The 14,268-nt window shown below is 37.8% G+C and overlaps 3 protein-coding genes across 7 annotated transcripts in view; 2 read left to right on the top strand and 1 right to left on the bottom strand.

Moving 5' to 3' along the window:
• LOC131951336 (glyoxylate/hydroxypyruvate reductase A) overlaps window positions 1-14,268 on the bottom strand; it is a 40,683-nt gene that overhangs the window by 20,567 nt on the left and 5,848 nt on the right. Inside the window, exons 9-10 of one of the 2 annotated variants that reach the window (XM_059313698.1) lie at window positions 14,124-14,253; window positions 13,022-13,533 (exon numbers count right to left, since the gene is read on the bottom strand). In XM_059313698.1, the coding sequence (XP_059169681.1) occupies window positions 13,447-13,533; window positions 14,124-14,253 (217 nt within the window). In that variant the 3' untranslated portion in view covers window positions 13,022-13,446. Of the gene's footprint in view, window positions 1-13,021; window positions 13,534-14,123; window positions 14,254-14,268 lie in introns of those variants that run through there. The other variant, XM_059313699.1, reaches the window with a different exon arrangement.
• Window positions 1,222-6,796, top strand: LOC131951335 (stimulated by retinoic acid gene 6 protein-like). Of its 2 annotated transcripts, none has more exons than XM_059313697.1 (2): window positions 1,222-1,971; window positions 4,798-6,796. In XM_059313697.1, the coding sequence occupies exon 2, from the start codon at window positions 4,798-4,800 to the stop codon at window positions 6,685-6,687; it is 1,890 nt and encodes a 629-aa protein (XP_059169680.1). In that variant the 5' UTR covers window positions 1,222-1,971; the 3' UTR covers window positions 6,688-6,796. The 2 variants fall into 2 exon arrangements, with proteins under 2 accessions (XP_059169680.1, XP_059169679.1); XM_059313696.1 differs by lacking the exon at window positions 1,222-1,971 and adding an exon at window positions 2,366-2,563.
• Window positions 8,719-12,585, top strand: LOC131951334 (stimulated by retinoic acid gene 6 protein-like). 3 transcript variants are annotated; one of them, XM_059313693.1, is made up of 2 exons: window positions 8,719-9,026; window positions 10,375-12,585. In XM_059313693.1, the coding sequence occupies exon 2, from the start codon at window positions 10,375-10,377 to the stop codon at window positions 12,349-12,351; it is 1,977 nt and encodes a 658-aa protein (XP_059169676.1). In that variant the 5' UTR covers window positions 8,719-9,026; the 3' UTR covers window positions 12,352-12,585. The 3 variants fall into 3 exon arrangements, with proteins under 3 accessions (XP_059169676.1, XP_059169677.1, XP_059169678.1); XM_059313694.1 differs by lacking the exon at window positions 8,719-9,026 and adding an exon at window positions 9,066-9,509; XM_059313695.1 differs by lacking the exon at window positions 8,719-9,026 and adding an exon at window positions 9,690-9,767.

Below are 14,268 nucleotides of genomic sequence, written 5' to 3'. Positions count from 1 at the left end.
ATTATATTATTTTTAAAAATTATTTATGTATGTAAATCTTATACTTATATTGGCATGTTTCCCAGTGACTTTTTTTTGCAGTGACATAACTTATTATTAAACAAGTCACTTTTGGTCCTAACTAATCTTTATTTTTTTCTTGTGGCTATCTGTATACTTATCGATCAGTAATTAACTAGTTAACTTTTAGACTTAAGTAAAAAAAAAAACAACAACTCAAATCCGTTATAATTCAGAAGTTGACAAACTTAACATTCCTTCTATGAAACGATCGTTAATTGTTAATAATTCAGGTGTCTGTCAAGCTTGTCTTAATTTTAGCTGATACTAGTGATACCATTGTTATTTTTTGGCAAGTGAATTTTAATATTTTTTCAAGTAATTATGACGGACGTTTGAAAATTCCTTTGTCTTTCGCTTTCGTACTTTTCATACTTACATAATAGATTTATAATGTTTTTACATTTAATAAAATAAAAAACTCGAATACAATATTGCTTTTTTTTTCACAACACAAGATAGAATGGCGTCACTTTTAACATTTTTTAAATGTCTTTGTTTATTTTAACTTTAAAATATTTGAAAATGAAAAAAAAAAACGGTTCTAATAACAATGACATGCACTAAAAAGAAGAAGAAAATATATTATCTTTAAATATATAGGCCTAATAATGAAACTCTATATTTTAATATATAGCTATAATAAAACGTGAGTCGCTCATAACATTTTACTACGGGTAATTCAATACATTGATTTAGTATACTATAACGACCCAAGCTTTACTTCTTATTAAAAGCTTTACTTGTTATTATTTAACTTGCTTCCTCGTAGAGTCTCTGTCGTCATTGATCGAAACGCTCGAGCGAAATCATAAGCACAATCTGACGTTAAATTTGACTTAATTTGATGCCTAATTAATTTTTTATGAATTAATTAACGTTGTCCAAATTAGTAGGCAGCCTTACCCAACTATTCCGCACTGTTATACGCGCGTTATCATGTTCGTTAGAAGCGCAATAGTTTTTAGTCATGCAACTCTATTGTAAACTTTAAAAAGTTAAAGTAGGCCTACTGAAAACGAAAATTAAAAAACAAAACAAACAAAAAAAAAAACGATTTAATAACAAGCTTTTAGGTAATTGTGCACTAAAATTAAAATATAAATGATTTTCTTTAAATATATAACAATACACTACTATTTAAATCTGTCATCTGGTGCTAGGGCCTTGTCGTGGCTTGGCAGCTTGCGTACCCTGACGACCCCCAGAGCTATACCAGCGGGAGTGTTAACTCCTGGCAGGTTCAACCAAGCTGGGAAGGTCTGCGCGGGTAGGGGTCAGACCAAAGCTAGCACCCTGGTCCTCCAGGTTGGGGGTTGAGCATAAGGTCAGCAACCTTATCTCGTAAAACAAATTACCCGCTACAGAAACGCAGACAGAGAGAAACAAAGACAGCTCGGACCAGGGGAAAAATGGATCTCCCGATGGAGAATTTATGAAGCCGGGTGGTGAAAGCCAATATGTATTGGAAACCACCAGGTCGACCACCATTATTTCCACTAGGACCACCATCAATATTGGAGCTTGGAATGTCCGCACGATGTTCGAAGCTGGAAAAGCAACCCAAGTAGCAGCAGAAATGAGACGCTATAAAATAGCTATCCTGGGTGTCAGCGAATCAAGGTGGACTGGCTCAGGACAAAAAAGGCTGATATCAGGAGAGCTACTGCTGTACTCAGGTCATGAGGATGAAAATGCACCACATACTCAAGGAGTTGCACTCATGCTATCAAATCAAGCACAAAGGGCTCTCATCGGATGGGAGGCACACTAAGAGAGGCAGACCAAGAAAGACCTGGAGACGTGACCTGGAAGAAGACACCAAGAAGATTGGATACACCTGGGGACAGTTGGAGAGACTAGCCCTGGACAGAGACGTCTGGAAAGCTCTTGTCAGCGGCCTATGTCCCAGTAGGGACGACAGGCAAACATGACATGACATGACTATTTAAATAACTATAAACGTACTTTTTAGTGCATTATTACATAAAAAGCTTGTTATAATAACGTTCTTTTTAAATGAATTTTTAAATTTCATTTTAAAAATAAATAAAATAACTTAATAAGCCGCAGAACTATAAACACTTTCGCACCTAATGAACACACAAATGTGAGTGTACTTGCGTATAAAAAATGTGTACTTTAAATGAAAATATTGAATCCATTTTGTGAAAAGTTTGTAAATATTTGTACACGAAAGCCATTGGCCTTGCTAGGTCAGCATTTTTTTGTTCAAATCTTCAAGCACATCCACTTTGGAAATATTTCATTGGATGTAATAATCTATATTCTATATGTATTATAAATTTTGATTTGACAATAACCAGACACACCTCCAGGAAATTTGCAACTGCGCATGTTTTGTTTACATACAACCATTTTTATGCTTTCGTTTATGGAATAAATACGTTTAAGTAGCTTAAAGTTAAGTTGTAAAGTTGAGAAAAAAACATTCAAAGATGACATATTGTTCGGTAAAATCTGAGTTATAGCTGTCTCAAAGGTAAGATTAAATACTGGGTTATGCCTACACTTTATAATAGGTAGTTAGCTAGAAATGTTAAAAATAATAATTTGATATTAATGAATAATTACTAAATAATGAGTTGGTATTAATAATAATATAGAGTATTTTATTACAGAATTTAGAGTATAGATCTAAATAGTTTAGAGATACATAAATAGTTTAGAAATCTAGATTGTCTAGTTTTTAATTCTACTTCTTCTAAATTTAATCAACACATCTATAATTAATTGAGTTATCACTAGATCTGTAACTATTGGCTATATAAACTAATTTCACTGCTTTGTAATTTTATTCTCTGGATTATTAGCTAATGCAAGATTAATAACGTTTATATAGATCTATATCTAATTCAACTTCTTTTCCACGCAACACACACCGAAAATTTCAAGAGGAGTATTCCATCGCCCACCCTCCTTGGACCAAATAGAAATAAATTCTATTAAGAATATATAGGCCCCACATTTACCAGTGTGTCGTCCCCCCCCCCACTCTCTTTTCCGGAAGTTTCAAGTGCCACACACTTTAATTATTTAATATATTCGTTACAATTCGAGTATTAGGCCTACATTGTTATACTGCAGTAGTACTTAAAATGTACTAGAAGATTTTAATGCTCTCCATTAAAAGAATTTATTACAAGCTTTTATTTAGTTCGCAACGTCTGTTTGTGATTTGTGGCAAATCTTGTACTCAATTTTGACCCAATTCTAATGCAGCGATTGTATTCACTTTCCAGATAGTTCCACTTCGATGACAATACAAATCTATCTATTTTTTAATTTAATTAGATATTTAATTAGTCATAACAATTAATTAAAAGTTTTCGAAAATAAGGGGAAATAACACCATTAAATACCTCGATAGATTACTATATTCAATAACAGAAGGGGAGATAACAAGACGCAATTGTCCTAAGCTTTGGTTCACCGTACGGTTCACGAGAATTTTTACAACCATAGAGACGACCGATCTAGTGATGGCTATTAGGGGCAGATAATAAAGATTTAAACTATTTTGAACTAACTAAGGGGAAGTAACACGATTAAGAACTTGCTGCCGTCTTTAAAATATGGTCACGGATGGCTGCTTTCACGGGCAGGTAAACGTCTTTCAATTACGCGAACCACTGATTGTGTTTTAACTTATTCCCACGTGTTCTTTAACTTGCTTTCGCGTCTTTCCAATCAAATCTTGCGATCGAAATTTCGGGCACTTACCAGTTAGCTAGCGCGCTGAAATTTTCAGGGAAGCTTTGTTTCCGATGACAATAGAATATTCAATTGTTATTATTACTAAATTGATCCGTGGAAACATTTTATTGATCATTTTTAGACCGCTATATAATTGTAAAAATTAGATTGCTGCTAACCCACTCGACACGGGTTTAAGGTACGGGTTCAAGGCGATGAAAAACGTGGGGCGCCGTGATTTTCTTACAGTTTCTAATACTGTTGACTCTCTACAAGCTCCCTAATAAAAGTCAATAGTATTATCTAATCAATAGTAATATACCTTTTACTTCGGCGCACCACGTTTTTCATCGCTTATAGTAGAGTGATCGCTTGCATTATTGTGATGTATAGCATTTATTTTCTACTTTTTAGTTCAATCAGAAAACGTGTTTTTTTTTTAACTTTTTTAATGATAATTATTTTAAGTTAAATATTTTTACTCGCCCTGAGACAATGATCTTCTCTATCGAAGCGTGTGGTCAACTCAAGCAAGCAACCAACCAGTCGTGACTAACAGTTGACTGTCATCATTTAGTTGATCGAGCCAATCTCTAGTACTTAATCTTATCTCCCTTTTTTTTTGTTTCTTAGATTAAAAAGTTAGATATTCTTGCATTGTTGACAGAGACGAATGTATCTCAAAATGTCTAACGAAATAGCCGCATTAGAATTGTTTTTTTTAAAAAAAAGAGTTACAAGATTTACCACAAACCAACAACTAAACATTTTAAACTAGATAAAAACTGATAACAATAAAAAGTGTGTGCCCCTAATACATTTTAAGTAAAGTATCGCTTCATATAGGGCTGGTAAGTAGGTTACCAACAAGTTCTATGGCTCATGCAGGTTTTATTGAGCCGTAGAACTGATTGGTGACCTACTTACCAGCCCTATTGCAATACAAATCACCAGATCTTGAAAGAGTATTTTACTGAAGTTGCTGTTGACATCTGTATACATTTTCTCCCCTATGTTTAGATGGACCTGGACGAATTCAACATCTACATCATCAACCACTGGATGCTGATCCCAGTGGTGCCGATCATCCTCCTCTTGTCGTTTCTGGAGAGAAGAAAAAGTTTCCGCCGTGACGTGTGCGATGGCCGGCCTGGCCTCATTATACCTTTCTCTTTCCTGGATGGATTTGATAACCGGACGGCCTACGCCATGGCTTTCGGTGCCATCACAAACGACTTAGTGTCCATGGTCATCAAGCAGAGAACACAGGGATTTGACCTTCCGCTGTGGGGACAAGCGCTGTACGTGTATCTTGAGGCGTTCATTGGCTGCCTCAACTGTTTTCCCCTCTTCGCTTGTCTCACTACTAAATATCGGGCACTGGGAGCCATCATTTGTATTCTGTACTCCGCTGTTTGGCTGTCTCTCAACGTTGTCCAAACGGTCAAACAGGTTAAAGACATCGACAATGCAACTTTCTGGTTTGGCGCTCCACCCAACACAGTCACGTCTAATCTGTCTAGGATCAGCGCAGTGCTACAAGGTCTGCCTAGTGCGTGTTGCTACATTGTTCTTATCGGATATTGTTGCTACATTCTACGCAGATGTTTTCGTACGAAAATATTTCTAAACATACATCGCACTCTGACAGTAAAACCTCACCAAGAGGAACATGTACGTTGGGTGTTTAGGAAAAATAAAAACATTATCACAACGTTTAGTGGACAGAAGACATTTACAGAACAAATGAGAGAAGACCGGACACTCAAGTTCTTTAAAAACTACAGCTTCTTTAAATACCCGACTCGGATTTTTGCTTTAGTTTTCGTCCAGATAAATATCGTTTACTGGATGGGTATGCTGTTTATTTCCCTAACAATTCAAGCTGCATATGCCCTTCGTGTCATCTTGCAGGATCGAGAACAAGTTACACTTGTCTGTCTCTGTGGTGCCTTATCTTGGCTCGTATCTGTATCTAACTCTTTGGTGCACATCTTCTTCGCCACGAGAAACTACCGCTACCACATGCTGAAAATTTACCAAGGGGACAAGTCGTTTTTACCAAAGGTCAGGGGGTCAACGCAGTACACTCTGACTAGCAGCATGATCTACCCGGGGTACCAAGCAGCCTTCATGATGTGGGGGCTCATTTTGAGCTTCGGATTTGTTCTCCTGATCACGCTAGCAGTCGTGGAGCCTGTCTATCTCCTAGCCCAGTATGACATGCTAGGGCAGGCCGCTGAACAACTAGGGGAACTTCTGAGTTTCCCAGCCACCATGCTAGCCCTGTTCTACCTACAGGTCTATATAAGCAAACGACTTCTCCTTCAGGACAAGGTCAAGGACTCTGATACCCAACGTCCGCTTAACGTTAACAACCGGAAGTGCTACGAATTGGTGAACTACTATTCTTTTTTTACAAACATTACTGTGGGGTTGTTAACGTGTTTGATGCGCGTCGCGCTGACTGCTATTTTTGGAATATTTTCCGTCGATCGGTTGGACAAGACTGTGTTTACTCGAGACATGGAAGGTTTCGACAAAGGCTACAGGGCCTACGTAGCCATGCTCGTGGTGGATAATGCTCACAACAATCCCAGCATGTGTGTTTTCGCGCATCTGCTATGGTCAAACACCTTGTCTGATCGCATAAGGAACAAGCGCTCTGATATATCCTGTAATAGCTCCACGCTCCTACCTTCATCAGAAACGGGCCCAAACTTTCTCGCCTACGGCACAACAGCTTCACTTATCAAAGATCTAGCAGGAAATCAGTGGACGCTTTATGGATTTAAGGAGTTTTTGGTGTCTAAAAAATCAAGAATCCGTTGGTTTTTGGCTTTTACACTTATCAAAAACCCACAGCTTTACAGACTTCGTAAAAAAAATATCTGCACCTTGAAACGGTAGACAACAGTATGGTGATAGATCTGATAATTGAAAATCTACCACTGAAGAAAGACTGAAAGGAAACGATTCCTCTTTATTTTTATTCTCACAATTATGTTTACCTGCAATTTTCCCGATCATTATAAATTATATTGTATAAATATGGTTAAAACAATGGAAAATAAAGATGTAAATATGAATCGTTCTAAGTGTTTTGAAAAAAAAAAACCATTTATTTAGATTTGTAAGGTCGGTAATTTAAAAAAAAAAGTTTTCAAAATATTTCTCATTAGGCTCGTAGATATGCTGGTTATATTACATATTACTAGTCATTAAGCATATCTAAATGTGATTGTTCACAGCGGCTCAATATTTCTAGAAAATACCGTAAGAAACGCCTTATTTGGCGGAATGCACATTTTTTGAGGATATTTTCTATTACCCTTCATTCTGCACACACTTACGGTTCATTACTTTCTTGTATACGGATTATATAGTGAAAGTGTTGTGAACAATTTTTCGACGTTTTACACCTTCCTGTGTCCGAAAAACCAGGCTTTACAATCATGTGTGTACGTATATTGTGTTTGTTACTCACACCCATTAGACCGGGTACTTGCGGGTAAGTTGCAGGGAAATTGTTCTTTTCAAAGTTTGCTGTTCACTTTCTCCTTACCGGGAAAATTAGAGTCATCTTAATAGTCGAGTATAAAGTGACCGAAAAACTGACAAAAGGTGACGACGGCCTTATAAAAACTATACATTTTTTTAAAGTGCTTGAATTAGATCGAAGTTGTTATTTAGCAAGGAGATAGAGCTGAAATCGTAGGCATCTGCCAAAATACCAGATTCTCAGAAATGACAAATTAAAATGGGTTAATAATTGAACGTTTTTACTCCTCAATTTTAAATATTAAAGGAACGTAAAAGCGTCAGGAATTTAAACGGAACCGCCTGTTTCAGCTTAGTAAACGACTATAGTACCTCAACTTATTCATAGTTATTTGCACTCACTTAAACGAACGTAGTCACCATAGCGAATAGGGGAAGGCCCGGGCGCCAAATAGCACCCTGTCGGGGCGCCGGAGGACGCCCGGATTTGATTCACTTAAACTTTAAGAATATAGTAACTTTTCTTATCCATAGTCTATCGCACTGTTCAAAACAGAATAAGGCACCATAGCGCCCAGGGCGACAAATCGAACCCTGCTGGGGCGCCGGCGGATACGCCTGTTTTAATTTAGTGAACAAACGGAAAGAAGTAAACATAGAAGACATTTAGGTGCTGGCTTCTTAACTGTTATTGACTTTTAAAAAAATATTTAGTAAACAGTATTTAAAATACCTACAACATTGCACTTGATCAATCCCCCGCTAATTATGTAATTATTTTTTTCCCAACACCAAAACGAAGTAATAAAAAGTAAATATTTTCTCGAGATGTAGTTTTTTTTTAAGGGAAGTAATTGTGTTATCCTAATTTATCAAGGGAAGTAATAATCGCTAAAGGATTAAATGTAAATCATTTTCAGACACAATTAGAATTTTTGTGAAAGGTGATACATTTTTAAAAATTGTGTTTGATGGACATGCCGACAATTATCACTATCTATAAGTATAAGTTTGAAACATGAAAATTGTTTTACAACACCTCTAAGCAACACGTCATCGCGTGTGCACAGGCCGTGCGAGTGGCCGTGATGAGATGACACAGATGTATTGGGGAGGAGGGGAGGGTATGGGGGCTGTTAGATAAACGACAACATCTGGTCTTTGGTGAAACAACTTGCGTTTTGTTAATCAAGCTGTAGACGTAATGCGTGACGTCACGCCGCGTTGTGGAGATAAAAATAAACACAAAACAAATACCCGATAGCACAGGTTTGTGTAACCCGGATTTCAATTGTTCTCAAACAATAATTTCGTTATCCCTCATGCCCCTCCCTCCCCACACAGGGCCTATCTAATATCTCCCCGCTTGACCGTCACCACTGTAATCTTTTAATCACGTGATTCATGCTAGTTTGTTAAGCAAGGTTTCAGATAACGAAATCAAACAAAACCACGCAGGTCGCCGATAAAAAAAAAAATCTCAAACCCGATTCATGTAGTTTCAGTTCCTACACAGGACTAAAGCTGTGTGTTATTGCCAGCCCTGAACGCTTCCATATTTAAGTGTTAGAAATGGGAACTTTAGACCGGTGTTCACAGTGTGTATCGCGACAAACTGTAGGACAAGTTCTGGTATACGGCAAGATAAGCCTAAAGGATTGACATCTATTTTTAGAATATTACTTTTTCCAGAACAATGTGTGTAAGTTAAATCAGGACATTACGGAGTGTCGCTGGCCTACTTTGAGGTTAGTATAAACAATCTATTTCACTCATTAGATATTTCATACACGACGATAATGTCTAGGGCACAACAATGCATGTGTACATTTATCAGGAAAATTAAAGGCTTTTATAATGATGCTCTAATTTTTTTTAAGTTGACTAAGTGATAGTTTCAAGTTAATTAATAGTGAAACAACGATGTTATATATTGTTAGGTTGTTACATTCATAACCTATGTGTTTGGATGAAAATAAATAAAAAAAAAAAACCATAACATTTCAAGGACTACCTAGTGTGGCTAACGAACCGAAACGACACACATACACAAGCGTGACACGGTACAGTTTTAGGTTAGGTTGACACAGTGGATATGGATACACATGCAGTGTTTGTGTTTCTTGACCATTCAAAAGTTAGAAGAATATATAACAGATTTTGTCAGCATCAAACTAGAACACTAGAAGGACGCTCCGGTACAGTTTGAGAAGTTTTGTTACTTAATAAAGGTAGCCTAAATGATTCTATGTACTTTGACATTTTCAAAGGGCAAGGCGTATATATGTGGGGGATGACAATGGCGATGACACTTGAATTTGAATTTCGGGTGGGGGGGGGGGGGCGGACAATGATTAAGTATGAATTTTCTATATAATTTTAACATTTTTCTATTTTGAGGAGGAGGGGCTGAGAGATGTCTGGTGGGAAAAAAACGAGCCAGCGAAAGAGTCAACCATTTTAAACACGAATAATTAAGACCCAGAGAGGTGACACTAATCGTTTTTTGAAATGTTTGCATGTTTACTGCTACCACATCATAACAGTGGCTGAATGAAAGTCACTCTTAATCTTTGTTAGATGCCTAACTTGAAAATAACGTTTAATACGAATACTGAAAATTAAACTGAGATTTGTATGTCTCCCTCCTGATCTTTACCCCGAAACAACAATGATGATGTTAAATATATTTTTTTTCTGGAAACAAAACAGCAGCATTTATTTGCTTGTGTCCTCTACACGATCACACAATAAAGGACACTATACTATAACTACACTATACATCGCACCTTCCATCTAGTTCTAACTTTAGGTATGGTAAGGGGCCATCCATTTATGACGTAAACACGCGGGGGGGGGGGGGGGTCCGAAAAAAAAACAGACTTTTGTGGACGCATATGGACTTGTATAAGGAAAAAAAGTGGATTTTTTTTTTTTGGGGGGGGGGGGGGGGTCCAAAATCCAAAAAAAAATGTGGACGTCATAAATGGATGACCCCTAAGAAGTGCATACGGAAAAGTTGTGGAGTAAAAATTGGTAATTACAAGATGTAGCCTGATTAATTGAAAAAATTAATTTGATTTTTAAATTTTTTAGATGGACCTGGACGAATTCAACATCTACATCATCAACCACTGGATGCTGATCCCAGTGGTGCCGATCATCCTCCTCTTGTCGTTTCTGGAGAGAAGAAAAAGTTTCCGCCGTGACGTGTGCGATGGCCGGCCTGGCCTCATTATACCTTTCTCTTTCCTGGATGGATTTGATAACCGGACGGCCTACGCCATGGCTTTCGGCACCATCACCAGCACGCTAGTGTCTCTGGTCACCTCCCAGAAGACGCTGGGGTTTGACCTTCCGCTGTGGGGTCAAGCGCTGTACGTGTATCTTCAGGCGTTCATGGGCTGCCTCACCTGTTTTCCCCTATTCGCTTGTCTCACTACTAAGTATCGGGCCCTGGGAGCCATAATTTGTATTCTGTACTCCGCTGTTTGGCTGTCTCTCAACGTTGTACAAACGGTCAAACAGGTTCAAGACATCGACAATGCAACTTTCTGGTTTGGTGCTCCGCCCAACACAATAACGACCAATCTGTCTAAGGCTAACGCTGTGCTACAAGGTCTGCCTAGTATATGCTGCTACCTTGTTCTTATTGGATACTGTTGCTACATTCTACAGAGATGTTTTCGTACGAAACTTTTCCTAAACAAACACCTCACTGTGACAGTCAAACCGCACCAAGAGGAACATGTACGTTGGGTGTTTAGGAAAAACAAAATCAAGACCACTACGTTTAGTGGACAGAAGACATTTACAGAACAAATGAGAGAAGATCGGAAGCTCAAGTTATTTAAAAACTACAACTTCTTTAAGTACCCGACTCGGATTTTCGCATTAGTTTTCGTCCAGTTGAATATCGTGTACTGGATGGGTATGCTACTTATTTCCGGAACTATTCAAGCCTTGTACGCCTTTTTCCTGATGGTGATGAAGAGGACAGAAATTACTAGACAGGATCGAGAACAAGTCGCGCTAGTCTGCATCTGTGGCGCTGTTGCTTTGCTCGTCTCTATATGTAACTCTTTGGTGCACATCTTCCTCGCCACGAGAAACTACCGCTACCACATGCTGAAAATTTACCAAGGGGACAAGTCGTTTTTACCAAAGGTCAGGGGGTCAACGCAGTACATTCTGACTAGCAGCATGATCTACCCAGGTTACCAAGCAGCTTTCATGATGTGGGGACTGGTTTTGAGCTTCGGGTTTGTTCTCCTGATCACGCTTGCAGTCGTGGAGCCTGTCTATCTCTTAGCCCAGTATGACATGCTAGGGCAGGCCGCTGAGCAACTGGGGGAACTTCTGAGTTTCCCAGCCACCATGCTGGTCCTGTTCTACCTGCAGGTCTACATCTGTAAACGACTTCTCCTTCAGGATAAGATCAAAGACTCTGATACCCAACGTCCGCTTAACGTTAACAACCGGAAGTGCTACGAGTTGGTGAACTACTATTCCTTGTTTACAAATATGGCTGTGGGGCTGTTTACATGCCTGCTGCGCATCGCGTTAAGTGCGGTATTTGGAATATTCTCAGTCGATCGCCTGGACAAGAGTGTGTTCACTCGAGACAAGGAGAGGTTTGACAACGGCTACAGGGCCTACGTAGCCATGCTGATGGTGGACAATGCCCACAACAATCCCAGCATGCGTGTTTTTGCGCATCTACTTTGGTCAAAGACCTTGTCAGTTCGCTTCAAAAACAAGCACTCTGAAACATCCAGCACTGACTCAACGCTCTTATCGTCACCGGAAGCAGGCCCAAATTTTCCCTCCTACGGCACAACAACTTCGCTCATCGAAGAGCCCGCAGAAAATCAGTGGACGCTTTATGAAGTCAGGGAATTTGTGGTGTCTAAAAAATCAAGAACCCGTTGGTTTTTGGCTTTTACACTTATCAACAATCCACAGCTTTGCAGACTTCGTAAAAAATATCTGCACCCCGAGTCAGAAGACAGTAGTCTGATAGATCTGACAGTTGAAAATCCACAACAAACTGAAGATTCCTCTTTTTCCTGATACCTGAATATTACCTAACATTGGTCCATCATCTAATCTCATAACTATACTACATTATAGACATTTTTGTTTTTAAAGTGAAGATAGCAAGAATTAACCACTATACATTTGTATATCTTATGTGTAAAATAAAAATAGTTAACATGAATCATGAAGTTACTCAATTTTTTCAAGGTTTATTAACCACTATACATTTGTATATCTTATGTGTAAAATAAAATTAGTTAACATGAAGGTACTCAATTTTTTCAAGGTTTATTAACCTTAAGAACCTTGTGGTTTGGTCTCATAGTAAATGGGCAACGACACACTTCTAATATAATATATTAATCTGTTTAATATTACATCATAGTGGTCATCCATAAATGACGTCACGCTTTTTTGGACGATTTTTACCTTCCCCTCCCCTCCGTCACACAACCCCCCCCCCCCTCTCAAAATTGCAGTTAATTCTTTTTTAAATCGATATTTTTCCAAAATCTTGTACAAATATTCCTATTACAATTTATTAAAACAGTTTTCTAAAACGCGAAATAACGTCTAAAATTCGATTTCTAACATTGCTTTTATAACGCAAAAGTGTGACATGTGCACCATCTGACCCCCCCCCCCCCCTCCTCATCACACCGTCACAAAATTTCGGACCCCCCCCCTACAAGTGTGACGTCATTTATGGACGACACCATAGGTAAGCCTACATGTTAGTGCAGGTTACATCATTCCTTACAAATACTGGTACATTTTTAAAAAAAGGGAGCAGAGAAACATTTTAGAAGCATATCACTAATTTGATGTGTAGATACAATAGTAATATCTTGTATATAATTAAGGCAACAAGTTAGAACTTTTGTAAAACAGTTTCACACTTAAAACATCACTTACTACTTTTTTTCCCACAAAACTTACATGATTCAGTCATAAATCTAATCTCATAAACATAAAACTAACTTTACACAAAGTACATGTTTATACATATCAGTTACTAACAATCACAATGGGACCAATAACTTCAAGTGTAAGATTTCCAATTTTCTCCATTTAGATCATAGATACTAAAACAATGGTTATCTGCAACTTAGTTAATGATGAAAATGTTTAATAGTCACAACTCAGATCCACCTGATTAATTAATGTTTTACCCTCCTCGTATAAAACAATATTTTTAATGAATGTTTTAGATACCTGAAAAAGAAAACACACATTTTTACCTACAGGTGAACTAAGGTTCTACTTTTTGTTTAACAGGTAAACATGTTTTTTTAATCATTTACTCAAAATGTTAATTTATAGGATATTCTAAACCAAGTTAAAAACTACATAATTATAATGTAGAAACTCCATCAAAAGCAGAAAAGCCAGGCAAAAGGTGGATAAGTTGTGACTTACATATTTGTTAAGCTACACCTATTGACAATGCTGTTATAATAGTTACATGTTCATAATTTCAAAATTTTGAATGTCTAAAAAATTATTTTATGTTCTTAAAATGGTTATAAAATACTACGATATTATATATATATATCTAAATATATATCTATATATCTATATATATAGTGAATGTGTGTGAGTGAGTATAAAATCTCGACCCTCCCTCCCTTTATAAATACCTGCCTTTTCCACTGCCATGCAGATGCTGTAGCATTTTGCGTATATTATGTAATGGATCATTAGCACCCCTGATATTGTGTGTAGAACCACTGACGTGGCATGTACCTGGACCCTCAACCTACTGACATGTGGCTTGCAGTACAACTAACACGTTTATGGCTCACCTTATTAGGATCAGTACAGCCACTGATGTGTGGTGTTATCACAACACCTGGCAACTTCCATAACGGACTAGAGGGAGGTAGAGGCTCCGTGTTGAATACGTCCAGAATAGCACCGCCCAACCATCCTTCCCTAAGGAAATATCCA

Source organism: Physella acuta, unplaced genomic scaffold (genome assembly GCF_028476545.2).
Source record: "Physella acuta isolate Inbredline_101_S28 unplaced genomic scaffold, ASM2847654v3 ptg000808l, whole genome shotgun sequence".
NCBI lineage: Eukaryota > Metazoa > Mollusca > Gastropoda > Physidae > Physella > Physella acuta.
Note: the sequence above shows the minus strand (reverse complement) of the source record. Positions and strands in the feature narration are given on the sequence as shown.